The 19255-nt window shown below is 37.8% G+C and overlaps 1 protein-coding gene across 5 annotated transcripts in view; it reads right to left on the reverse strand.

Annotated features, from left to right (window-relative positions):
• Positions 1–19255, reverse strand: part of TENT4A (terminal nucleotidyltransferase 4A) — a 59943-nt gene that overhangs the window by 14618 nt on the left and 26070 nt on the right. For all 5 annotated transcript variants that reach the window (XM_051798987.1, XM_051798985.1, XM_051798983.1 and 2 more), the window contains exons 8-10: positions 17490–17616; positions 9670–9770; positions 9248–9420 (exon numbers count right to left, since the gene is read on the reverse strand). In XM_051798987.1, coding sequence (XP_051654947.1) covers positions 9248–9420; positions 9670–9770; positions 17490–17616 — 401 coding nt within the window. The remainder of the gene's footprint in view (positions 1–9247; positions 9421–9669; positions 9771–17489; positions 17617–19255) is intronic.

Raw genomic sequence — 19255 nt, forward strand, 5'->3', positions numbered from 1 at the left:
AGCATGCTCACAAGTAACTATGAACTAGCAGATAGGACAGAAAAAGGGATCTTACTGTCTATCCAAACCAATGCATTATCTTCTGCAATCCAACCTTCGCAAACCTGACCAAAGAACAATTTTAGCGTCTCCACTCAAAGAACTCTCTCTTCTGCTTGGATACAGCCCTGAAGGCTGACATACCCAACTCAGATGTGACACCTCATTTATGAGATTTCTAAAGGGCTTTTGTGCAACGAAAAGTTAACGAGAAGTTAACTCCAGTCAGGAAGGAGCAGCAGATGGAAGAGAAAAGGGAGTCACATCATTTCATTAAGATTAGACAAATTTTGCCACAAGGAACCTTGTGTTGCTTTATGTTAATTTTGTAACAGCTATGTTCTTCTGTCTCAATGTTATTTACTGATACACATCTCATACAAGCAGATTGTATCTCTCTCCTGAGGCAATCTTGGACTGCTAATAGGATTAATGTATGGAGTTGATATCCTAACTTCTCAACAGCATCTAAACTCTTTTGTGAAGAGCAGCATTACCCTTCTTAATTAAACTGAAAAGTTAACCTCAGTGATCAGAAAATTGAGCCCAATGTGAACAAATCTGATTTTCCATAAGCACTGCCTACACTGAGGGATTAAGTCTTTCTTGATCTTCTGGACCAGATTCTTAAGTATAATGTGCAAACTTGAAGGATAATGGAATTTCAGAAGACGTACAAGTAAATACATACTCTCGACACTTTCGGTACATGTTGGAAGAGAAAAGCTCTGACCATTAGTAAAGTAAGGGCCAGAGAGGTCACATTATATAAAGATAAATGTAAAATAAAGGGGTAAGACCCCTCGATTTTAGCAAATAATCTAGGGATAAAACTAAAATGACTGCACTAAGAGCCAAGGTAAGTTCCTGATCTCTTGAATGGGGCAAATATCTTCTAAAGAGAAACAGGTACGGGTTTATCCTACTGGGAAATTTCCATTTCGAAATATATTCTTTAAATCAGTTTTGACTTTCTGAGTAAGAACGTAGTACCTGGAAGGAAGATTTCTACTATTCACAGCCTTGATTACTGAAGACTGTAATTTACTTTAATGCTGGAAAGACTGAAGTATGGAAACTCAAGCGTTACTGATCATAGTAATGCATCTGCATAGACAGAAACAGTGAAACACTGCAGTCATATGAAAGATGAAGAACTGAAGCAGTCTTACAATCAAGACTTCCTGACATACAAAGAGAACAAAAAAAAAAAAAAAATCCTTCTTCTGTTCTGCAAAATGCATCTCCCATTATAAAACATCCCAGGACCTCAACAGCAAGAGAATATTTACTTGTCAAAAGCTCCTTACTAACTAGGTCTGGTCATAAGAGCTTATTTCAGTGCTCTTAACTCAAGGCTTAAGATACAAGGTAAAGTGTATTAGTACAATCATCCAACAAGACAATAGTTCAGTTTCCATGAATTTCATGTGCCAATTATCCTCACAAGCTTCCTTTACATCAGCCTAAATGTATGATGAAAAAGTTGTGCCATCTGCTTTGTTTCATGGTGTAGTAAGTTGAAACTTCTTAACAAACAATAGCTATCATTTTAAAGCTTTCAATTTCCAAAGCAGTAGGCTTTTTTAAAAGCTGGAGTGGCCTAAGATCAATTAATGATGTGTTTAAGTTTTGGCCCAGTGGTAAAAGAGGGTATCCTATAAGTCAGTATTCAGAAATAAAAACTTAAACAATAGAATGCAAGTTTCTTGCTAATGTGATAGATTTGGGTTTTTACGCTCCTCTTTCCCAGAATGCACTACTGAGGTCTTGGCAAAAAGATTCTTATTGTTTCCATTCTCAAAACTTCTTCCACTAATTAAGCAATATTTCTTCTCTTTCCCATAACATTCATAAGCTGAAAGCTGTGAGAGAACAATGACCACTTCAAAAATTGTGTTCCATCTTTGCTTTCAAAGAACTGAAAACTATGAGAAAATTGGTGTTTATAGTTAACACTTTACACTACACAGGGTTTTTCATATGCTCCTCTCCTTTCTTACAATTACAGTGATTTAACAGTAACTGCTGCCAGTCTTACTCCTTTTGCCTCTTTTCTCATTCTAGCCTTCTCCATTATACCTGCATTATCATCTGGCATGATTATGAGCCAATACACAGAGGTAAACCACAGAAACAGTAATCTCCTTATTAGCTTCATCTTCTGAATCAGCTCACCACAGGATTAGGTGCAGAAAAGTGCAGAAAAGCAGGAGCAGCTAATGAATGGAAACTTTGGTATCAAGTACATCTACCTACTCAACTGCCTTAGTAAAAGTGTAAAACCACACTCCTTTGAACATAAAGCAACACCAGAGGACTTCAGAATTTCATACTTTGGAGCCACGTGCAAAAGAAGAACTTGAATGCATGCTCTCAATTGAATGGTTTTAGCCCCAGGGTTGAGCTGGGTTTTAGCCCCAGCATACTTAACTCTGCTTGATAAACCACCATGCTTCCAAGGTGTTTTTATGATCACCCCCCACCCTCATCTCATGTCTTCCACATCCTGTGCTGCTTCTTGGTAGGCGGAGCCACAACTTCAGCTATGGTGTAAATAAAGTAGAATTGAGATGAACAACAATTCTACTTCTACAGGAGGTCACAAGGTAGATAACTTGAATCATTACAGTTGCACCATTTCCACTGGCCAGTCTATAAACAATACAAATGTCTTGAGTTAAGATGAAATCAGTTGATTTTCCTGCCTTTCATTGCAAAAGGAAAATATCTTGGTCATCTTGATTACAGAAGGGGAAAGGTGAAAGAAGAGATATAGGATATACAAGCAAACTGAAAAATATGTATCCTCCAAAAGCATTAGCGTTCATTTGACAGAACAACAACTAAAAATGTAATCTAATTAGTATCTGCCAAGATTAAATACAAGCACATGTTTTATCAATACTCAGTGTATTTCAGGTAAGTTATCTTAAATAAAAAGATCACAGAAGTATGTAATTTTAAATATCCTTTGTTATCCCAGTACTTTCATTTCACGGGCTTTCATCTGGTCTGTATTGTTAACAATATAGCAATATTTCAAGTTTGATTTTCAAGTTATGCACTAAATTACAGGACTCATGCAAGCTGAACATACATCATTCTAGATTCTAAATACTAAATTTAGGTTTTCTTTCATCCTAAAATGGCTTAGGTACCTCTGTGGGTTTTTTTCACAGGAGGGAATGTTAAGATATGGCAAGACTGCAACTAGCCTATGGCATCAGAAACTAGTCTGAATTTGACACTTCCAAAATTATGTGCTTCTCTCCTTACTTCACTGACATCACAGCAGTAAAATCCCATTTTACTTTCTGACATAAAAATTCCTTCTGTACCCTCTGCTGCTTAGAATAACTTGTTATTAAATAAAATTACTTTGGAATTTTGTATTCAACATTGTGCCTCCTGCAGCTTTGCAGAAATTTATTTCAAGTGGATATGGATAAAAGACTGCTCAATGAACTGATAGGAAGCACGGAACCGATGAAGAGCGTGAAACAGTATAAAACAGCACATGGTCAGAGATAGAGGTTAAAAAACACAAAAATAAATGTGGGGCTATATGGTGAAAGAGGAAAATAAGCAAAAGAAATTTGTTCCCCTCTAGTTCACAGAAACCAATCATAATCTGCACAGCAATAGCAGGCAAAAAGAGTGGAGTTTTAAACAATATGGGGCTTAAACTCCTAAATTCCTCAAATCAAATGTCAATCAAACTTTTTTTTTCCCAGTAACATCAGGTTGTCAGTGCCTGTACACTCAGGGTTGCCCACTGCTTCATGTGGAGACCAGCTGGCTGCAAGTCAGCACTTACACTAACCATCAAGAGGCCTGCCTTTTAAAGAACTTGTCTCTATTCGTTCAGGAAGGGGAGAAGAGCAAGACAAAAATCTGCATAATAATAAAGATGATCAACTATCAACATACATTTGAATTGCTACTTTCATTGGGACATGAGACTATTCAGGCAAGTAGGAGAAAAGGAGAAAATCTGTGTAGCTCTTGCTCTCAGACTAAGGATTTTACAAGGCCACCCCCTTCTGCTCTCTCTCCTTACACACAAAATTTCAACTGCAACCCTGCAAATTAATCAGTCATTAAGACAGATTTAACAAGACTACGAGAAGAGCTGTTACATATTCTGAAGTGTCTGTCCCTTTACTATAGATAAGCATATACCTTACACCTGCAAACTTAACTTTAAAAAAGTGCAACATTTATTTGGACAAGGTAAGTCACATACTCTATCACTTCTCTCTGTGACTATGGAATTACAATGGCTCCAGCTAATAAGCTGAAATTCACGGTCTTCAGCTAATAAGAAAGAAAGTGAGGTGGTGATAACTTCATTAAGCATGTTGAGTTCAAGCCATAATTACTGCAAAGTAAGTAGAAGTTCCAAAATCAGTGTGGATCTTGTAAGCATTCAGCAGAACTGGAAGAATAATGAGTCTTAGTCTTATTAATCACATTTATATATTACTCTCAGAATACACAGTACTTGATATAGTGAAAAGACACATTCCCAGAACACTGAAGGTACTGCTCAGCACATTCATTAGCTGATGGGGCAGAATGGTGGGGAAATCAAGCACTGACATTCTGACAATAGGTTTTTATGAAGCCTGACCTGCAAGGTTTACAGGTAAAATTTCAAGAACAGTCTGAAAGAAGATACTGTAAATGCTAAAAGTTTAAAAAGAGGCAAGGATTGTGCCATCCCCAAAGCTAGACTATAGGGGTACCTTGTTCACTGAAACTTCAACTACCTTGGCACTACTACGTAATCTTGAGAACTCAGAACTCTTCACAAAATCATTTTGTCATACAAGCCCACACAACATTATCACCAGAAACATTGAGATAAAGTGCATGAAATTTGTTAGATCCAAACTTTTAACAGACAACTTGGAGATTCTGTGCTGCACTGGATATGAGATTACATATCTATTGTGTAAGGGAAAAGAGATTTAAATTTTCCTATTAGCCATGACATCTGTTACTGATACACAGGTATCACCGTCACATAAAATGTTAAGCTTTATTTGGCATAAAAGCATCAAAACTTCAGAGCATACTTAGCACTAGGAATCAAAACAGACCAAAATAAGATATACCTAAGATTATTTTTTACTTGGCAGAGACTGTTCATCAGGTAGCAGATATTCTCCAGCATTATTCTACAACTTCCTGACCTAATAGAAAGTATTTTTCTACAACGCTTAAGCAGCAAGAAATCCAGGTCACCAGAGTGCAGGTCCAGAACGAAAAAAAAAAAAACCAAAATGCATTTTCGTGAGGAATTTGGTCACTGATTAGGCTGTGAGACTGACATCTGCAACTAGCCAGAACAAGTAGAGAGCTGGGGGCAAACATCCTTCTTTTCACTTGGTTGCAGATTCTCATAACACTCACCTAATTGAGTATGAAGGGGAGATTTCCTAATGCCAGAGGCTTGTTTTCTGTTATGGAACAGTTTAACTCTTGCTCCCACAGAGTAAACACTCACACACTTTGCACTGTCCTTGATGGTAAAGTCATTTATAAAGCATCTTCCATTATTCAATTAAACATTTGTTGGATCATGTGGGAACGCATAGTATTTTACAACTCACCTGTTTTCAAGAGTAAATAAAGAACATACACTGCCTTTTTGTCAGGGCAGTACAGGGTATTTTAAATACCTGCAGAGCAGAAGGCTTCATTGAGAGAAGATTTACTACATAGATCAGTTTGATAATAAACAGAATCCAGAAAAATGTATGAACAGTTTAATAAGTTTTGGTGATCAGAGTCCTTGTTTTTCTCATGTGTTCCTCGGTTTGCTCCTTATCACTAATATTTACACTCTTCATAGAGCTGAGGTAACAAGGTAGGAATTTTAACATTCAGTATTTTGTAAAGAACTACATTAGAAGTACTGGTGAGCGAGTCTGCATTGACATGTACAGTAAGACAACCACATAAACGGAACAGCTCTCTCATTAGTAATAACAACGGTATCAGAAGACAGGTTTCTTTTCCATGAGGTTTTTGATCCAAAATTTACTGGTCCTTTGAAAAGCTGTTTTTTGTGACCAAGATTGACTAGGACACATGAAAGACAGCACAACTAGAATTTCATTAGCCAGATAGTGCTAGCATAAGGCACTTTGTAAATAGCTTTGCTGCCTTGGAAAATCCATAAAATTATACTTTTTGTTCAGATTATGATTTGGTCTCATTAGATGTGCACACTGGGCTGTGTAGCAAGCTAGTTCTAGATGTGAAAATTCTTCCTGAATTTCAGGTGGTGTGCTGAGAAAAAGCACATAAATCTAAAACACACAGGGAAAGAGAAGGCTGTCCTTGAAGAAGGCACTTGTCTTGTTCCTAAGTACACAAGTTCTCATCTTCAAAAGGTTGCCATAGTCCCCAAAGAAAGGAAAGGAGTAGCAGAAATGCAAAGAACTCAGGGTAGTAAGTGTAAGCTCTCATATCCCTACACATCCATTTTTCAGAATGTATACAGATGTTGAAAGGCTGACTTCTAAATGCTAGCTCTGGTTTATGCCAATCCAGTCTCCAAAAAAACCTGCTCCTTTTTCTATTCCGAGACTTGTTCTCCTGCTGCTGGAATAAATCTATAACCATTGCTGTATCTGAAGGGCCCATAAGTCCAAGACACCAGAAGCCTTGTCTATTCAGCTGCTGAATCAATTATAAGATTGTAAGGCAAAACCTGTACTGCTGTCAGAACTTCAAGAAAACAAATCTGTTTAAAAACCACACAGCATGCTATATTACAACCAACTATTACACCAAAGGGCTTAATAAAAATTCTAGGATCCCTATGAGCAATACTGCACTGCTTTGATAACTCCTGCACACTCAATACATACTGCCAATATTGCTTCCAGGACATGTTGACAAATATATGCAAGGTCTCCAGACTTACTGCTGGTGTACAGTGAGGTGATGACTTCAGAACACAACTCCTTTTCTGCTAGCATGGATGGCTGGAGAGGGGCAATATGATAACTAATGTCACAAGTTTCCAAGTCTGTTTCCTCAAAAAGGTCCAGATGCAGCTGATTACTATCATCAGTGAGACTTCAGCAGTAAATGGAAAATCAAATGGAAAAGCAAATACACTATCTAGTCCCTCTAATTTAACAGCTAATATCTTACAGCTGATAAATAGCAAAAGATATTCTGCAGTCATGCAAAATACACCTCCAGAAACAGTGTCTTAATGTAGACTTTAAGTTTTATAATGACATAGGGATGAATATCCTGCTATTAAAATAAAATTTAATTTTTGGGAACAGACCAGCAAATTGTCACTCTCAGGTCTCCTTGTCTCCTACATTTTCTTTGTAATCTGTACCTTGCTTTCAGTCTTCCAGTATCAAATAAGTTTAGGTGATTCAACTTCAAATGAATACAGAATCCTTCCTGAAGAACGACCCTTCCACAAGATCAGAGGAAACACTACATATAACTCTAAAGTGATGAGATGCATCATATTCATATTCCCTTCTCCTGAAGCTGATACCAAAGCTCATACCTATTTGTACTGCACCAGAAGTTTTGGCACAAATACCAAGTTGTCACACATGCTAGAGGTTCCTCTGCCAGATCATGGCACAGATTGCCTGACTACAGCAGAATAGACTTCTCTTCCTCAATCAGGTGCAGTTCAGGACTGCTCAACCAGAACTTGCTCCTCCTTAAATGCCCAAGTATGAGTAGGATGAACTCATCAGTTATTTGCCAGAAACATGCCATTCCATTCCAAATTAAGATAACATGCTATCGGTCTATTAAGGACATAATGCCAATATATGACCAGGCCTTAAACTAGAGACTGTCACAAGGACAAGGATATAATGTCTTTCATTTTGTTAAAAAGGGTAGCATTTCCTTTTACTTTGTGGATGCCCAAGCAGATTTCAAGTCTTTCTTGTTGAGTGCTTCCTTTTCACTTTTTGTTAATTTGTCTGGCATCAGGTAATGAAGTTCCATCTTCTATCAGGTAAAACGGGACTAAGGGGAGTTCATAAACACTCACCACCCATTATGTTGGGAGTGCACAACATTAGGCCAATATTTGCATTTTCTTGTAAAATTTATTACAGCAAAACCTTGCCTACTGACTTTCTTAAACCAGGAACATGGTTAGCAGTATCAATGGCAAGCATCATGCTGTTCTTTTTCCAATGGTCAGATGGTGCAGCCAAAGCATTTGTCATATTTACTGAAGTGGTATGAAAACACAATTCAATATCAAAAAATCAGTAGTATAAAATAACTTTAGAAAGTAACCAGAACTTATAAAGACGGTGCTTGTCTCTTAAAAGTTATTGAAATTTTATTGAATACAATTCCCAACTTTTAATTCCATATTTGACTAGTTTTTGAAACAGTCAAGAAACAGGTATTTGGACCTCTCTTGGCATCATCCAGTTATCCACTATTGTAGTTGACTGCATATTACATCCTGTTCCATCAATGCCTCTACCTATGACTGAATGCTTCAGTAGGATTTACAGTGAGAACCTCACGCCTTGCAATGCTGTGCTTTATAATCTGCACTGCCTAATTCTGCAATGATTTAACTTCATAGTGAAAAAAAAACCATCTTACAGAATCTTAAGAGTCTGGGAACATACCTCAAGAGACTGCAGCCTCCTCTTCCAGGAAGTTACAATAAAGCCTGGCAATTACTTTCAAATAAGGAAGCTGACAAGACTTTACCTGAGTGCTCTGTTACCATTAAAACATGAACTGACTGCTTGGCTAAAAATAGTAAGGAATGTTATTCACCTTCACAGCACAATATGAAGTTCATGTTCAATTTTGGGTGTGGGGAAAAAGGATCAGAATTCGATAGTGGAAGATTTTGCTTAATAGGAGGATTTACGAAGACATATTTCTACTCTTCTACTTAATTAGCAACTGTTAAATTGGGTTGTTATATTTCATTACATCTAAATACTACCACAAAGGGTACCAAAGATTTAGGATGGATATAAGACCCATTAAATTTAATGGAAAAAATATTTGATTTCAGTAATTTTTCTGAGCAGGGGACATTATTGATTTGCTGTAGCAGCCTAGGGACAGTACCACACTACGTGCTGTTGTATCAATTAAGGCTTTGAAGCATACGATAAACTCTGCTTCTTATTAGTTTAACCCATTAAAAGAAAAAGCTTACAATGTCACTGCCGGAGAGTGATGATACAGAAGACGCAGATGAGCCCGAGGATAACTGTTGTGTGCTGCCCAATGACAAAGTCAAGTGTTGATTGTAAGGTGGTTCAGAGTCCCTGTTCTGTTGCTGTTCTCCATTGCAGAGAGCTATCTGGTCTCTTATTTTCAACCTATTATCTGTTAAGAGAAAACATAACTATCATTTAAGAGCACAGAATACAAACATAAAGGCCTTGAAGTCTAAGAAGAACTGCAGTTTAACAAGCTAATTGAAAAACAGGCTCAGAGAAAACTAGTCTTGGGTTAGAAAGTTACAAGTTCCTTTTATTTTTTCCTATATATCTGAATGATTAATTTCAAGGCATGAGTATTTTGATTACATCAAATTCAAGAAAAAATTTTAAGTTGGTTTCCTGCTATACCTACCAAGTTCAGGTGATAAATTAATTTTGCTCCCCCACTTCTTTTTAATCCAGGCCCTGTAGTCAATCACTTCTTGGGTCACTTTGATGATTCTACCTAATGTGCTAAAAAAATTTTTCAATTAAGTATTAAACAAAGACTGTTGGTTACATATTTGCAAGCATTGTAACAAGCAACCAAATTATGCTAAAAGTCAGACACCCCTAACCAAAGAATCCTCTTGAACTTTGATATTTTTAGTGCACAATTTAATCCACTGAATCACCACAGTTTTTATATTAGTATATTATTTTTCTTCTACTATTCCAACATGCAAGCACTGATAAGTAAGAATTTTACTCTGTATTTCTAAATGGAGTGCATCTTAATTATCAAGAATGTACATGCTGATACCAGTGTACTTGATAAAAGCAATTTATGGATCTTGCATTTCTCCATACAGAAATCTGTATTACAAGGCAGAATTATTTTGACAGAATCTGGATTACAACAGGTATGGGATGCACTGAAGACACCAACATCCCAGCACTGTAATTGACTGTCTGGAGACAGATGCCTTCATTAATCCTTGCTTACAGATTTACAAGACCACTTAAAAGGTGTTAAGGTCCCCACAATTATAAAGGAAGTACCATGGATCATGAGGTAGTGGAAACAAGAGACTGGTTCCAAAACTGGAACAAGTGAGAGTTTTAAAAAATTTGTAACAGTAGGAGGCTCAAAGGAAATGCATACCTGGTCCTGCTGAACAGCGACTAATTATCAAAATAGAGTTTTCCCAACATGCTTTCCCAACATTCAGTTATTTGAATTGTACTTCTTGAGCAGGTTCTGTCTTCTTGTCTGAGAGCTAAGTTTTCAAGCTTTCCTTTCATCAGAGACTAGTGGTTGAAACACTAACTATAAGCTCCACGCTCCAGATCCACAAAGAAATTACTATCGTACAGAAATGGACTGTGAAAAGTTATCACTTTGGAGAAGGTAATGTTATTTTAGTTTTGAAAATCTTCGATGGTTACATTGAAGTTTATTTTGTATTTCACATCATAAAGGTACATTCTCTCTGTACTGGAGTTTTTTTTTGGTTTAGGTCTATAATGGGAAGGCAGGACATACAAAGCCTTAATGTACTCAGACTACCTTTATTAGGTCTTTTCATAGCAGTGCTTTAAAAAGTATCACTAATTCTCCTACTGTCATAGGGATTACTATTTCACGCAAGACCAAATACCACATGTTCCATGTTAGTATTCCAACTTTAAAGACATGTCACTGTTAGTACTAAAAAAAGTCAGTCCAGCATTTTAAGGAAACACAGAACCAAATAAAATCATCTAAGTTACAAGTCCAATAGCTGCAGATGGGCCACCAGGACAGAATGCATGTCATCCACCATTCTACTTATGTAATGTAAATAAAATGATGCACGATGGAAAACAAAATCTTGAATTTTACATGCAGAATTAAAAGTGTGATTGTCACCACTCAGCCATTAGAGATCTGGGTTATAATAGGTAATTCTTTGGGAACCACAGTTCAATAGCTAAGTAGAACACATTAGGAAAAGGAAAAATAAAACAGAGGATTACATTTTGTTAATGTATACTCCCATGAGGTAACAGCATTTTAAATACTCAATGCAGTTCTAGTTTCTCAATCTCAAAAAGGAAGTTGAGCAAAAGGAGACAGAATGAAGACAGCGATGACCAAAACTGCAGAAAATCAGCTGTGGCCCTAAAGCTGTAGTTCCCAAGACAGCAATGCCAGCATGGGACTCAAACACAGACCTACTGGGTCTCTTCAGCACCAGAATAGGGAAGGAAATCTTGCAGTTAAAAAATTTCATCTGAGAATGCCTTCAGAAAGAGCTGAGCCTTTACTCCAGGACAACCTATAAATTTCACAACTACCACCAGATGTGGTCTTAGAACCAGAAAATGAAAAGGGACCGAATAACACAAGCTCTTACGGATAAGGAGTTTGCCAAGCTGGGAGCTTCTTAGAGTACTTTCCCAGAAGCAAATCAAAGCCTGAAACTTCTTGGAGTACTTTCCCGGAAGCAAAATCAAGAGTCATGACTTCATATACAACAAGGAAAATGAACAATACAGGCTGGTATTTTTATCAGACTTGGTGACTGATACACCAAAAACGCCTGCTATCAAATAGATAAAATGGGTAAAACTACTGCTACACCAACAATTCTGTCAGAATTGCACATAGAAAACTAGGGAATATGTTCTCTCACCAGTTCCTTTCAAAGAGCACAGAGATCAAATCCCTAAACTCTAATTTTTTGCAGAAAAAGGGAAATTCACTAAGTTATAAGGTCAGGGGTTCAAAGAGACAGATCCATGCTACTTTGCTTGTACAGTAAAATTAAAAACATTCATTATGAGACATCAGAAACTGAAAAGTGACTGGGCTATACTGCCATATACTTAATGTAACAGTGAAGAGGAAGTAAGTGTGATCAAACTAGATATTGATCTCAAAGAATACTATTTCCTATGTATGGGACTTGAGCATATCCACAGGCTCAAAGAACAATTTTTTTAAATAAACATTTAAAAGTTATGCTTAGATCTGTTTTCACCACTGAAAGTGCTTAGGAACAAAAAACCCTATTAATCTACCCTGCCTTTATTACAAGAAAACTTCACATTTTCGAGGTTTTTTATTTGACTAAGGCCAGAATTTCTATAGATGTACAAGACACACACAATTCTTCAAAGATGCTTGGATGGAAGACGTGGAAAAACTGGTTAAAAAACTTAGACAGCTCTCCTGTGAAAGATGCCCCTTTAAGGTTTTTCCCTTAATATTATTATCACATAGCAAAACCAGGAATAAGCTAGTTACATGTCTAGTTTATTTTATAATAAGAACTTAGAAGTTTCTCTTTTTACACACTGCAAGACCTCAGTTCACAGGGACACTTTCTAGCTGTCATCACAGCACAACTGCTGTGCAAATCAATCTTAAGATCACCCTTAAAAGGTTCAGACTGATAACATCAGATTCAGTAAAACCAAATACGTAAAGCTCCACATGAATGAGGTCAGTAGCAGAGCATGAAAAAACATCGAGTCTGTGAGAGAACAGTCAAAATAAGTGAAATATCCCTAGGGTATTAAAAGTGTAATATAATCTAAAAGCAAACTAAGGAGCACCTTCAAAGGATCTGGTTTGAGCATGAGGATTAAAAAGAACACCCTCAAACCTTTACCCTGACAAATACTCTGCATAGGAGAAGCTGGTATTGCTGATACCCTTTAAGAGAAAGCAAGCACTCTAGTGACACCACCACCATTCATTCAAGACGTGAAGCAAAGGAAGAGCTGTTTCAGATAGCACATTTCTCCTCTCTGTGTCAGCAGATCTAGTAGGCAAATTTAACATTCCTTTTGACAGCTCCCAGAGCTCCCAGAACTATTTTGGCCAACCAGTGGCAACTCAAATCTAACATACAGACCTGTCAACAGTTAGATCAGTTGAACTGGAAAAGAGACCAAACAACTTTCCAAGCACAGAGATGGAAAGATCACTTTCTAGATGGCTCAGACTACAGTTGTTTTGAAGACTATCACCTGTAAATGACAACTCCTCAACCACCAGCCTGTTGGCATGACTGTCCCTTTCCCTCATCCACCTGCACCATTTCTGGCACCATTACAGAAGACTTCCGAAGTCTTACTTATACTGAAGAACACATGAGAGCAGAACCAAGTCTTACATCCTCATTTCATATGACCTCAACTGCTTCCCAAATGTGACTACACAGCTGTTTAGAGATGCAGTCTGAGCATACATTCCTATCTGGACTATGCAACAGACTAGTGTGTCAGCCAACATCCTTATCTGCAGAAAATTCATATTAACTAAGGATGTATCTTTGTCACATCCATAGCATAATATATGGCTGTGAAATGTCTCTTGACCCGAATGTGAACTCCTCTTGCTTCTCTTGCTTCTGATCTGTCCATCATCAGTCACATGCTGGATCAACTTCCTGACATGACAGAAATGTTGAGATATTTGTTCTCAGTCAGACCACAGAGTCAATCTGACTCATCTTCTGACTACAGGATTGCTAGAGCTGATCCAAGGCAAGATTTGGACTGAGAAGAAAGGAAAAGCACAGTTGATAGGAGTAGTTAGGCTAGACAAAGTATAATGTGAAATTACACCTTAATATACAGGCCATGGACAGGATAGTACCACATAGTCCACTATTTCAAAGAAAATGAATCAATAAGAAAGAGCTTGTTGTGAAGATCTGCAAATATCCTGCAGTTTATCAAGAAACAGAATAAAACTGGAAAAATGGTCAGACTCGAAACGGTGTATCCAAAGAAGGGCAAGGAAGCCGATCAAGGGGGTGGACTGTAAGTCTTAAGAGAAACAGCTGAGAGAACTGGGGTTGCTTAGCCCCAAGAAAAGGAGACTCAGGGTGGACCTTACTACTCTCTACAATTACCTGAAAACAGGTTGCAGCCAGGTAGGGGTCGGTCTCTTCTCCCAGGTAACAAGTGACAGAACAAGAGGAAATGGCCTCAAGCTGCACCAGGGGAGGTTTAGATTGCATATTAGGAAAAATTTCATCAAAAGGATCGGCAAGCACTGGAACAGGCTGTCCAGGGAAGTGATGGACTTACCATCCTTGGATGTATTTAAAAGTCATGTAAATATGGTACTGAGGGATATGGTTTAGTGGTGAATGCAGTGGTAGCTGGGCCAATGGCTGAACCCGATGATCTTGGAGGTCTTTTCCAACCTAAATGATTCTATGAAAACATCACTCCTCAGACTAAAGAAGTTAGCTCACTTAAAATGACGCGCTCTTCTCTAGACAGGCTACGGGCAAAGACCATGGTATGTGCTTCAAACAGCTTAGTAACACCATGCTTAAGCATGAGATAATCTGTCCATAACTATATTTTAAAACTAGACTCATGTCTCTGTGGCCCTAAATACTAAGAAAGTGATCATGATTTTCAGTCATCTTGGCTGAAGTTAGAACACTAAACTTTACCTTGCATACAAGTTGTACAGATTCAAAATGGATCAGCCTCCTCATTTTCCTACTAGGAAACTCCTTTTTCCAAGATGACAGGAAGCTGTTTGCTCCAATAAAAAATCAACCAAACTGTCTATCAAACTCTCCTGAGCTGTTCTTGAAAGGGGGTGGGTGAGACTGATTGGGGACAAAATAGCTTTAAGGTAATTTCTGTAGCTGTAAGAACTACTTCAGGATTAGAGTTGATTACTGTTTCCACTTGGAAGAAAGCTTTTCCATGACAGAAGGTACCTTTCAACCCCCACTACACCTCAGATGTATTTGGAAGCTTGAATGAAAATGGTGGCAAGTCGTTTGAATCTATTCCCTATTATTCTGTGGGACTTGTTACTACAGAACATGGCAAAGAGAAAGGTCTAGGTCGAAGGACTAAAAGCTGACTTTTTTTTCCCCACTGGGAATATCAGAAGCAGCAGCTGGCTAGAGAGCCTCAAATTAACTCAGACATTTGGTCATTTGAATTAGGTTGACCCTGGAAAAGAGTCATAACAGTCATCAAGAAAGATTTGAAATCTACTGAGACTGTCATCTACACAATTGAATTCTGTACACAGAAACCTTCCCTGGAAAGAGGTGATATGAATTCAAACCCATCAGACAGTTCAAGAACAAGTCAATCCACTTAGGGAAAAGTTAGCCCCAATTAGGACAAAACTGAATAAACTCAAGTCAGCCTGGGCAGTTCAGCCTCGTGCAAGTTCTATTCTTTCAAGTACTCTTCATTTAGTCTCAATCCTTCTAGTAGGATATCACATCATTGGTCTTAAAGGGAGACCATTGTTTATGGTTATATTATGGTTCAGTCTACCACCGACAAGCCTAGAAAAGGGAAAAAAATTATCAGATTAAAGGGCTCCTGGATGGCTAGGTTTTAGGTCAGGCCACCAGAAAAGTCTTGATACAGAGCATAGACCACTCTGTCTCACAGGTGGAAGAGGGATCTGAAACACACCTGGATTACCCAAGTACATCAGGTTTAACTACAAACCTCAGTTCCAAACATGGACTGTTGAGATTCCACAACAAAACGTGGTACTAAACAGCTCATCATCCACCTACAGGTCCATTGGTGCTGACAAGACTGGCTCTGGGGGAACTATTTGTATACAGGACTTTATTGAATGCTGTTCCTCTCGTGGCACCTCTGACAGAAAGGCAAGCCACTGGCATGACATGTTCTGAAATTCAGACATCACTGGCACAGACAGCCCAGAACATGCAGACAGGTCAGACACATGACACCTGAACACTGCTGCTTGGGACTGTTTCACGGTTTTGAAGTTGTGCCAAAATCCAAACATTTTCCCTAATATAGTGAGAAGTGCAAGTACATGTGAAGTGCACGTACTGATGACACCTGAAGCTTCTACTAAATGCACTGCAAATATACTTTTTGATGTCTGTAATAAATACAGATACCTCACAACAGAATGACATTATCCTTCAGAGAAACACAGAGAGGTTAATGGAGGCCAGGACCTAAGACACAAGCAAAACTTCAGGAATCCCTAAGTTGTTCTATACTTGGGTAAGAACAAAGTTTCATTCAGTACCAAGAATTGCCAGGCAATACACATTTAACAGACAGACCTTAAATCTACCTTAAAACAGCAGTCTCAAATGTCAGTGTGTAACACTCTGTACCACTCCCTCGGTACCTCCATCACAGTTCAGTCTCAACCTTTGTGAATTTAATACCACTGAAAACCTAGAGGATTCACAGGCACTATTAAAGTACTGCCTGTTTTAAACCCACCAGTGAAAGACAGCATTCACTTTGATGTAAACTTACTACAGAGAAACTATTTCAACTTCCAATGACACTAATGCTGGAAGTTCATATGATGACTAGAGTTGGTAGCCATATCAAGATAGTTTACATGACTTTTTACAGCCACCCCTCTCTGTGATTAGCTGGGGAGCTCAAAGCCATTGGGATTCTATGGAAGTCTCAGGGAAGACATACTTTGATCTAGCCCAAATTTATACTGAGAGTTAAAATAACATATACTAGAGCAGACACATGAATGGAAATGCAACGTGGCTGCCAGGCCTTCTTTTTCTTTCTCCGCCCCTTTCAAAAAACAGAGAAATTGCAAAGGTGAGAGCTGAGAAAGTACTGGTTGTACAGTGTTTCTATGAAAGACACTAAGAACTGCATTAAAAATGGCATGTCTACAAGTATGCTACTTTTAATGGCAATCCTGAAATTATGGTCAAACTGAACTAATTCTTTCAATATTTTTAATAATTTTAAATATAATACTTTTAATTCTTCTTTTAATTCTTAAATACATATCAGGTCTTTTAAAACAGCTTATGGGGTCAGTATTAAAGAATTAGGGAAAATCTTAGCCTTTTCTGTCTAAACAGGCAATTTGATCACACACATTTCTTTCTGCCATATTACAGACATACATCATACCAAACATTAAAGAAGCAAACCTTCCCTTGAAATACTTTAGGCAGAACGTTTGAGGAAACACCAATTATCTTCTGGCTCCCTTCCACAATAACAGAATCTCACATTGGACTCATCCTGGGTTTTATCATATTCTCTTCATTTCAGTGCTGCACACTGAGGCATTGCACTCACATATCCCTGGGCAGCTTAAATTTTTGTGCAGATTTCAATACAGCCACATTTAAACAATAAATAACATTATTCCTTTTATTGATCTAGACCCAAACATTCCTAATTGATTACACAGACAAATGGATATTTAAAAAGTGAACTAATTACCTCTCAGAATCTCTATTTGGATATGATCTTGCAAGTGGTGATACTGCATGGCTAAGAACAATGTAGGCATAATCAAAAACTTGTTTCACTTGCATGGCACCGTAAGAACTTCTGCCAACGTCGTTTCCTGAAATAATGTGACAGTCATCAGATCATCTTTTTTTAATATCAGTAACCAAAAAATTATTCATACTTAAAGTCAGAAGCCTTAACAATACAGCCTAATTCTGTTCAAGTTGTTTATCCCATCCTAATCACATCAGGAAGGCACACATCAAGTGTGCCTATCTCAATAGAAGTTAACCTTAGGAATGACACTTAACATTATGCATTCAATTTACCACTTTTAAAATACTCGTGCACCAGCACCTGAAAGAAACGGAGCGCAGAGATCAGCTTAAAGCTCTTATAGCTGTTTTTCAAGAGTGAACCTACCAAGCTCAAAGCATCATGTCTCACTTACCAGTAGAGTTTCTGTAGGGCAAATTCAGCTTAAAATGACACTTGTGCAGCCGCATTGTCTTCAGTTGGGTCAGATATATGCACATCAACCCCTATTTCACCTTATCAAAACTAGACATTAATAGACCAACTCATACAAACTATTTATCTCCACAGGATAAACCAGTTGGTCAAAATCTACCACAGAGGATTCCAGAAGTTTGTACAGCATTGTTTTTTGATCAAGTTACTGGCACTCTCAACTGCTCTTCTTTAGGCATGAGTAACATTTTAACCAGAATTCCTTCCAAATCCAGTGTCATGTGAGGAACTGCAGAAGCTAAGAACATGGTACAGTTTCTATATCAGTGAAAATGTACAAAAATTGGTCTCCCATTTGACACCTTTGACTTTTGCTATTAATAACATGAAACATGTGAGGGTTTTTGTAGATATATTTGGTACCAGACACCAAAAGTTCACTGTCAGCATTCAACTTAAGAAACACAAATAAAACTTCCTTCAAATTGCATAAAATACAGACTAGGTCTTGAGTAGGTAGAAAACTTACAGTGAAAGCTTCCCTCCTTCAAAATGATGTGTGAAATGCTGTGAGAACACTGGAGAGGGATAAACCACTGAGCATGATTCTTTAAAGCTTGAAAAATCAGATCAGGGCCCATAATTAAAAGAAATTAATGAAAAATGGCATTTTGAAAATTGATGGGTAAAGGACAGAATCTATCCTTTGGAGGACTGAATCTGACTTCAGAGGAATTCTTCATTCCCCTAAGTGTTTTGTCCAGCAAGCCATTATAGACAAACATGCCGAGATCTGTCATACAAGGGGGAAAAATAAAACAACCTTCACTTGACTACTTGACAACACATTTTAATCCTTCAAGATTCTATAACCATAATGCCACTGTAACAGAAAAGCATAATCAGTGAAAACAGACTGAGAGCAAGAGCATTTTGGGAAAACAGAACTTTTCCAGTAATTTACAAAGTCAAATAAAAACTAAACAAGAAATACTTCCTGAAGTATATAAAAATACTTTACTGAAGTAACTGAGTATCTCGTTCTGAACGCACTGCTGCAGTATGCAGCAGCTACTAGGCTCAAAATTACAGAAGCCTCTTTAAATGATTTATTTACTATTGGACTCTATTCTGAAGTAGAAGCAGAGATCAATGTGGGCTTAGGGCAGTGAATCTAGGAGAAGACATAGGAGTATTCTTCACAGATGACTTCAAAATGACTTAGTCCAATGGCAGCTGAGAGAAGTGACCGAGGTATTTCAGTGGTAAAGAAATCAGAGCAG

This window comes from Manacus candei, unplaced genomic scaffold (assembly GCF_025592945.1).
Source record: "Manacus candei isolate 608988 ecotype Guabito, Panama unplaced genomic scaffold, ASM2559294v1 h1tg000049l, whole genome shotgun sequence".
In the NCBI taxonomy this organism is placed as follows: domain Eukaryota; kingdom Metazoa; phylum Chordata; class Aves; order Passeriformes; family Pipridae; genus Manacus; species Manacus candei.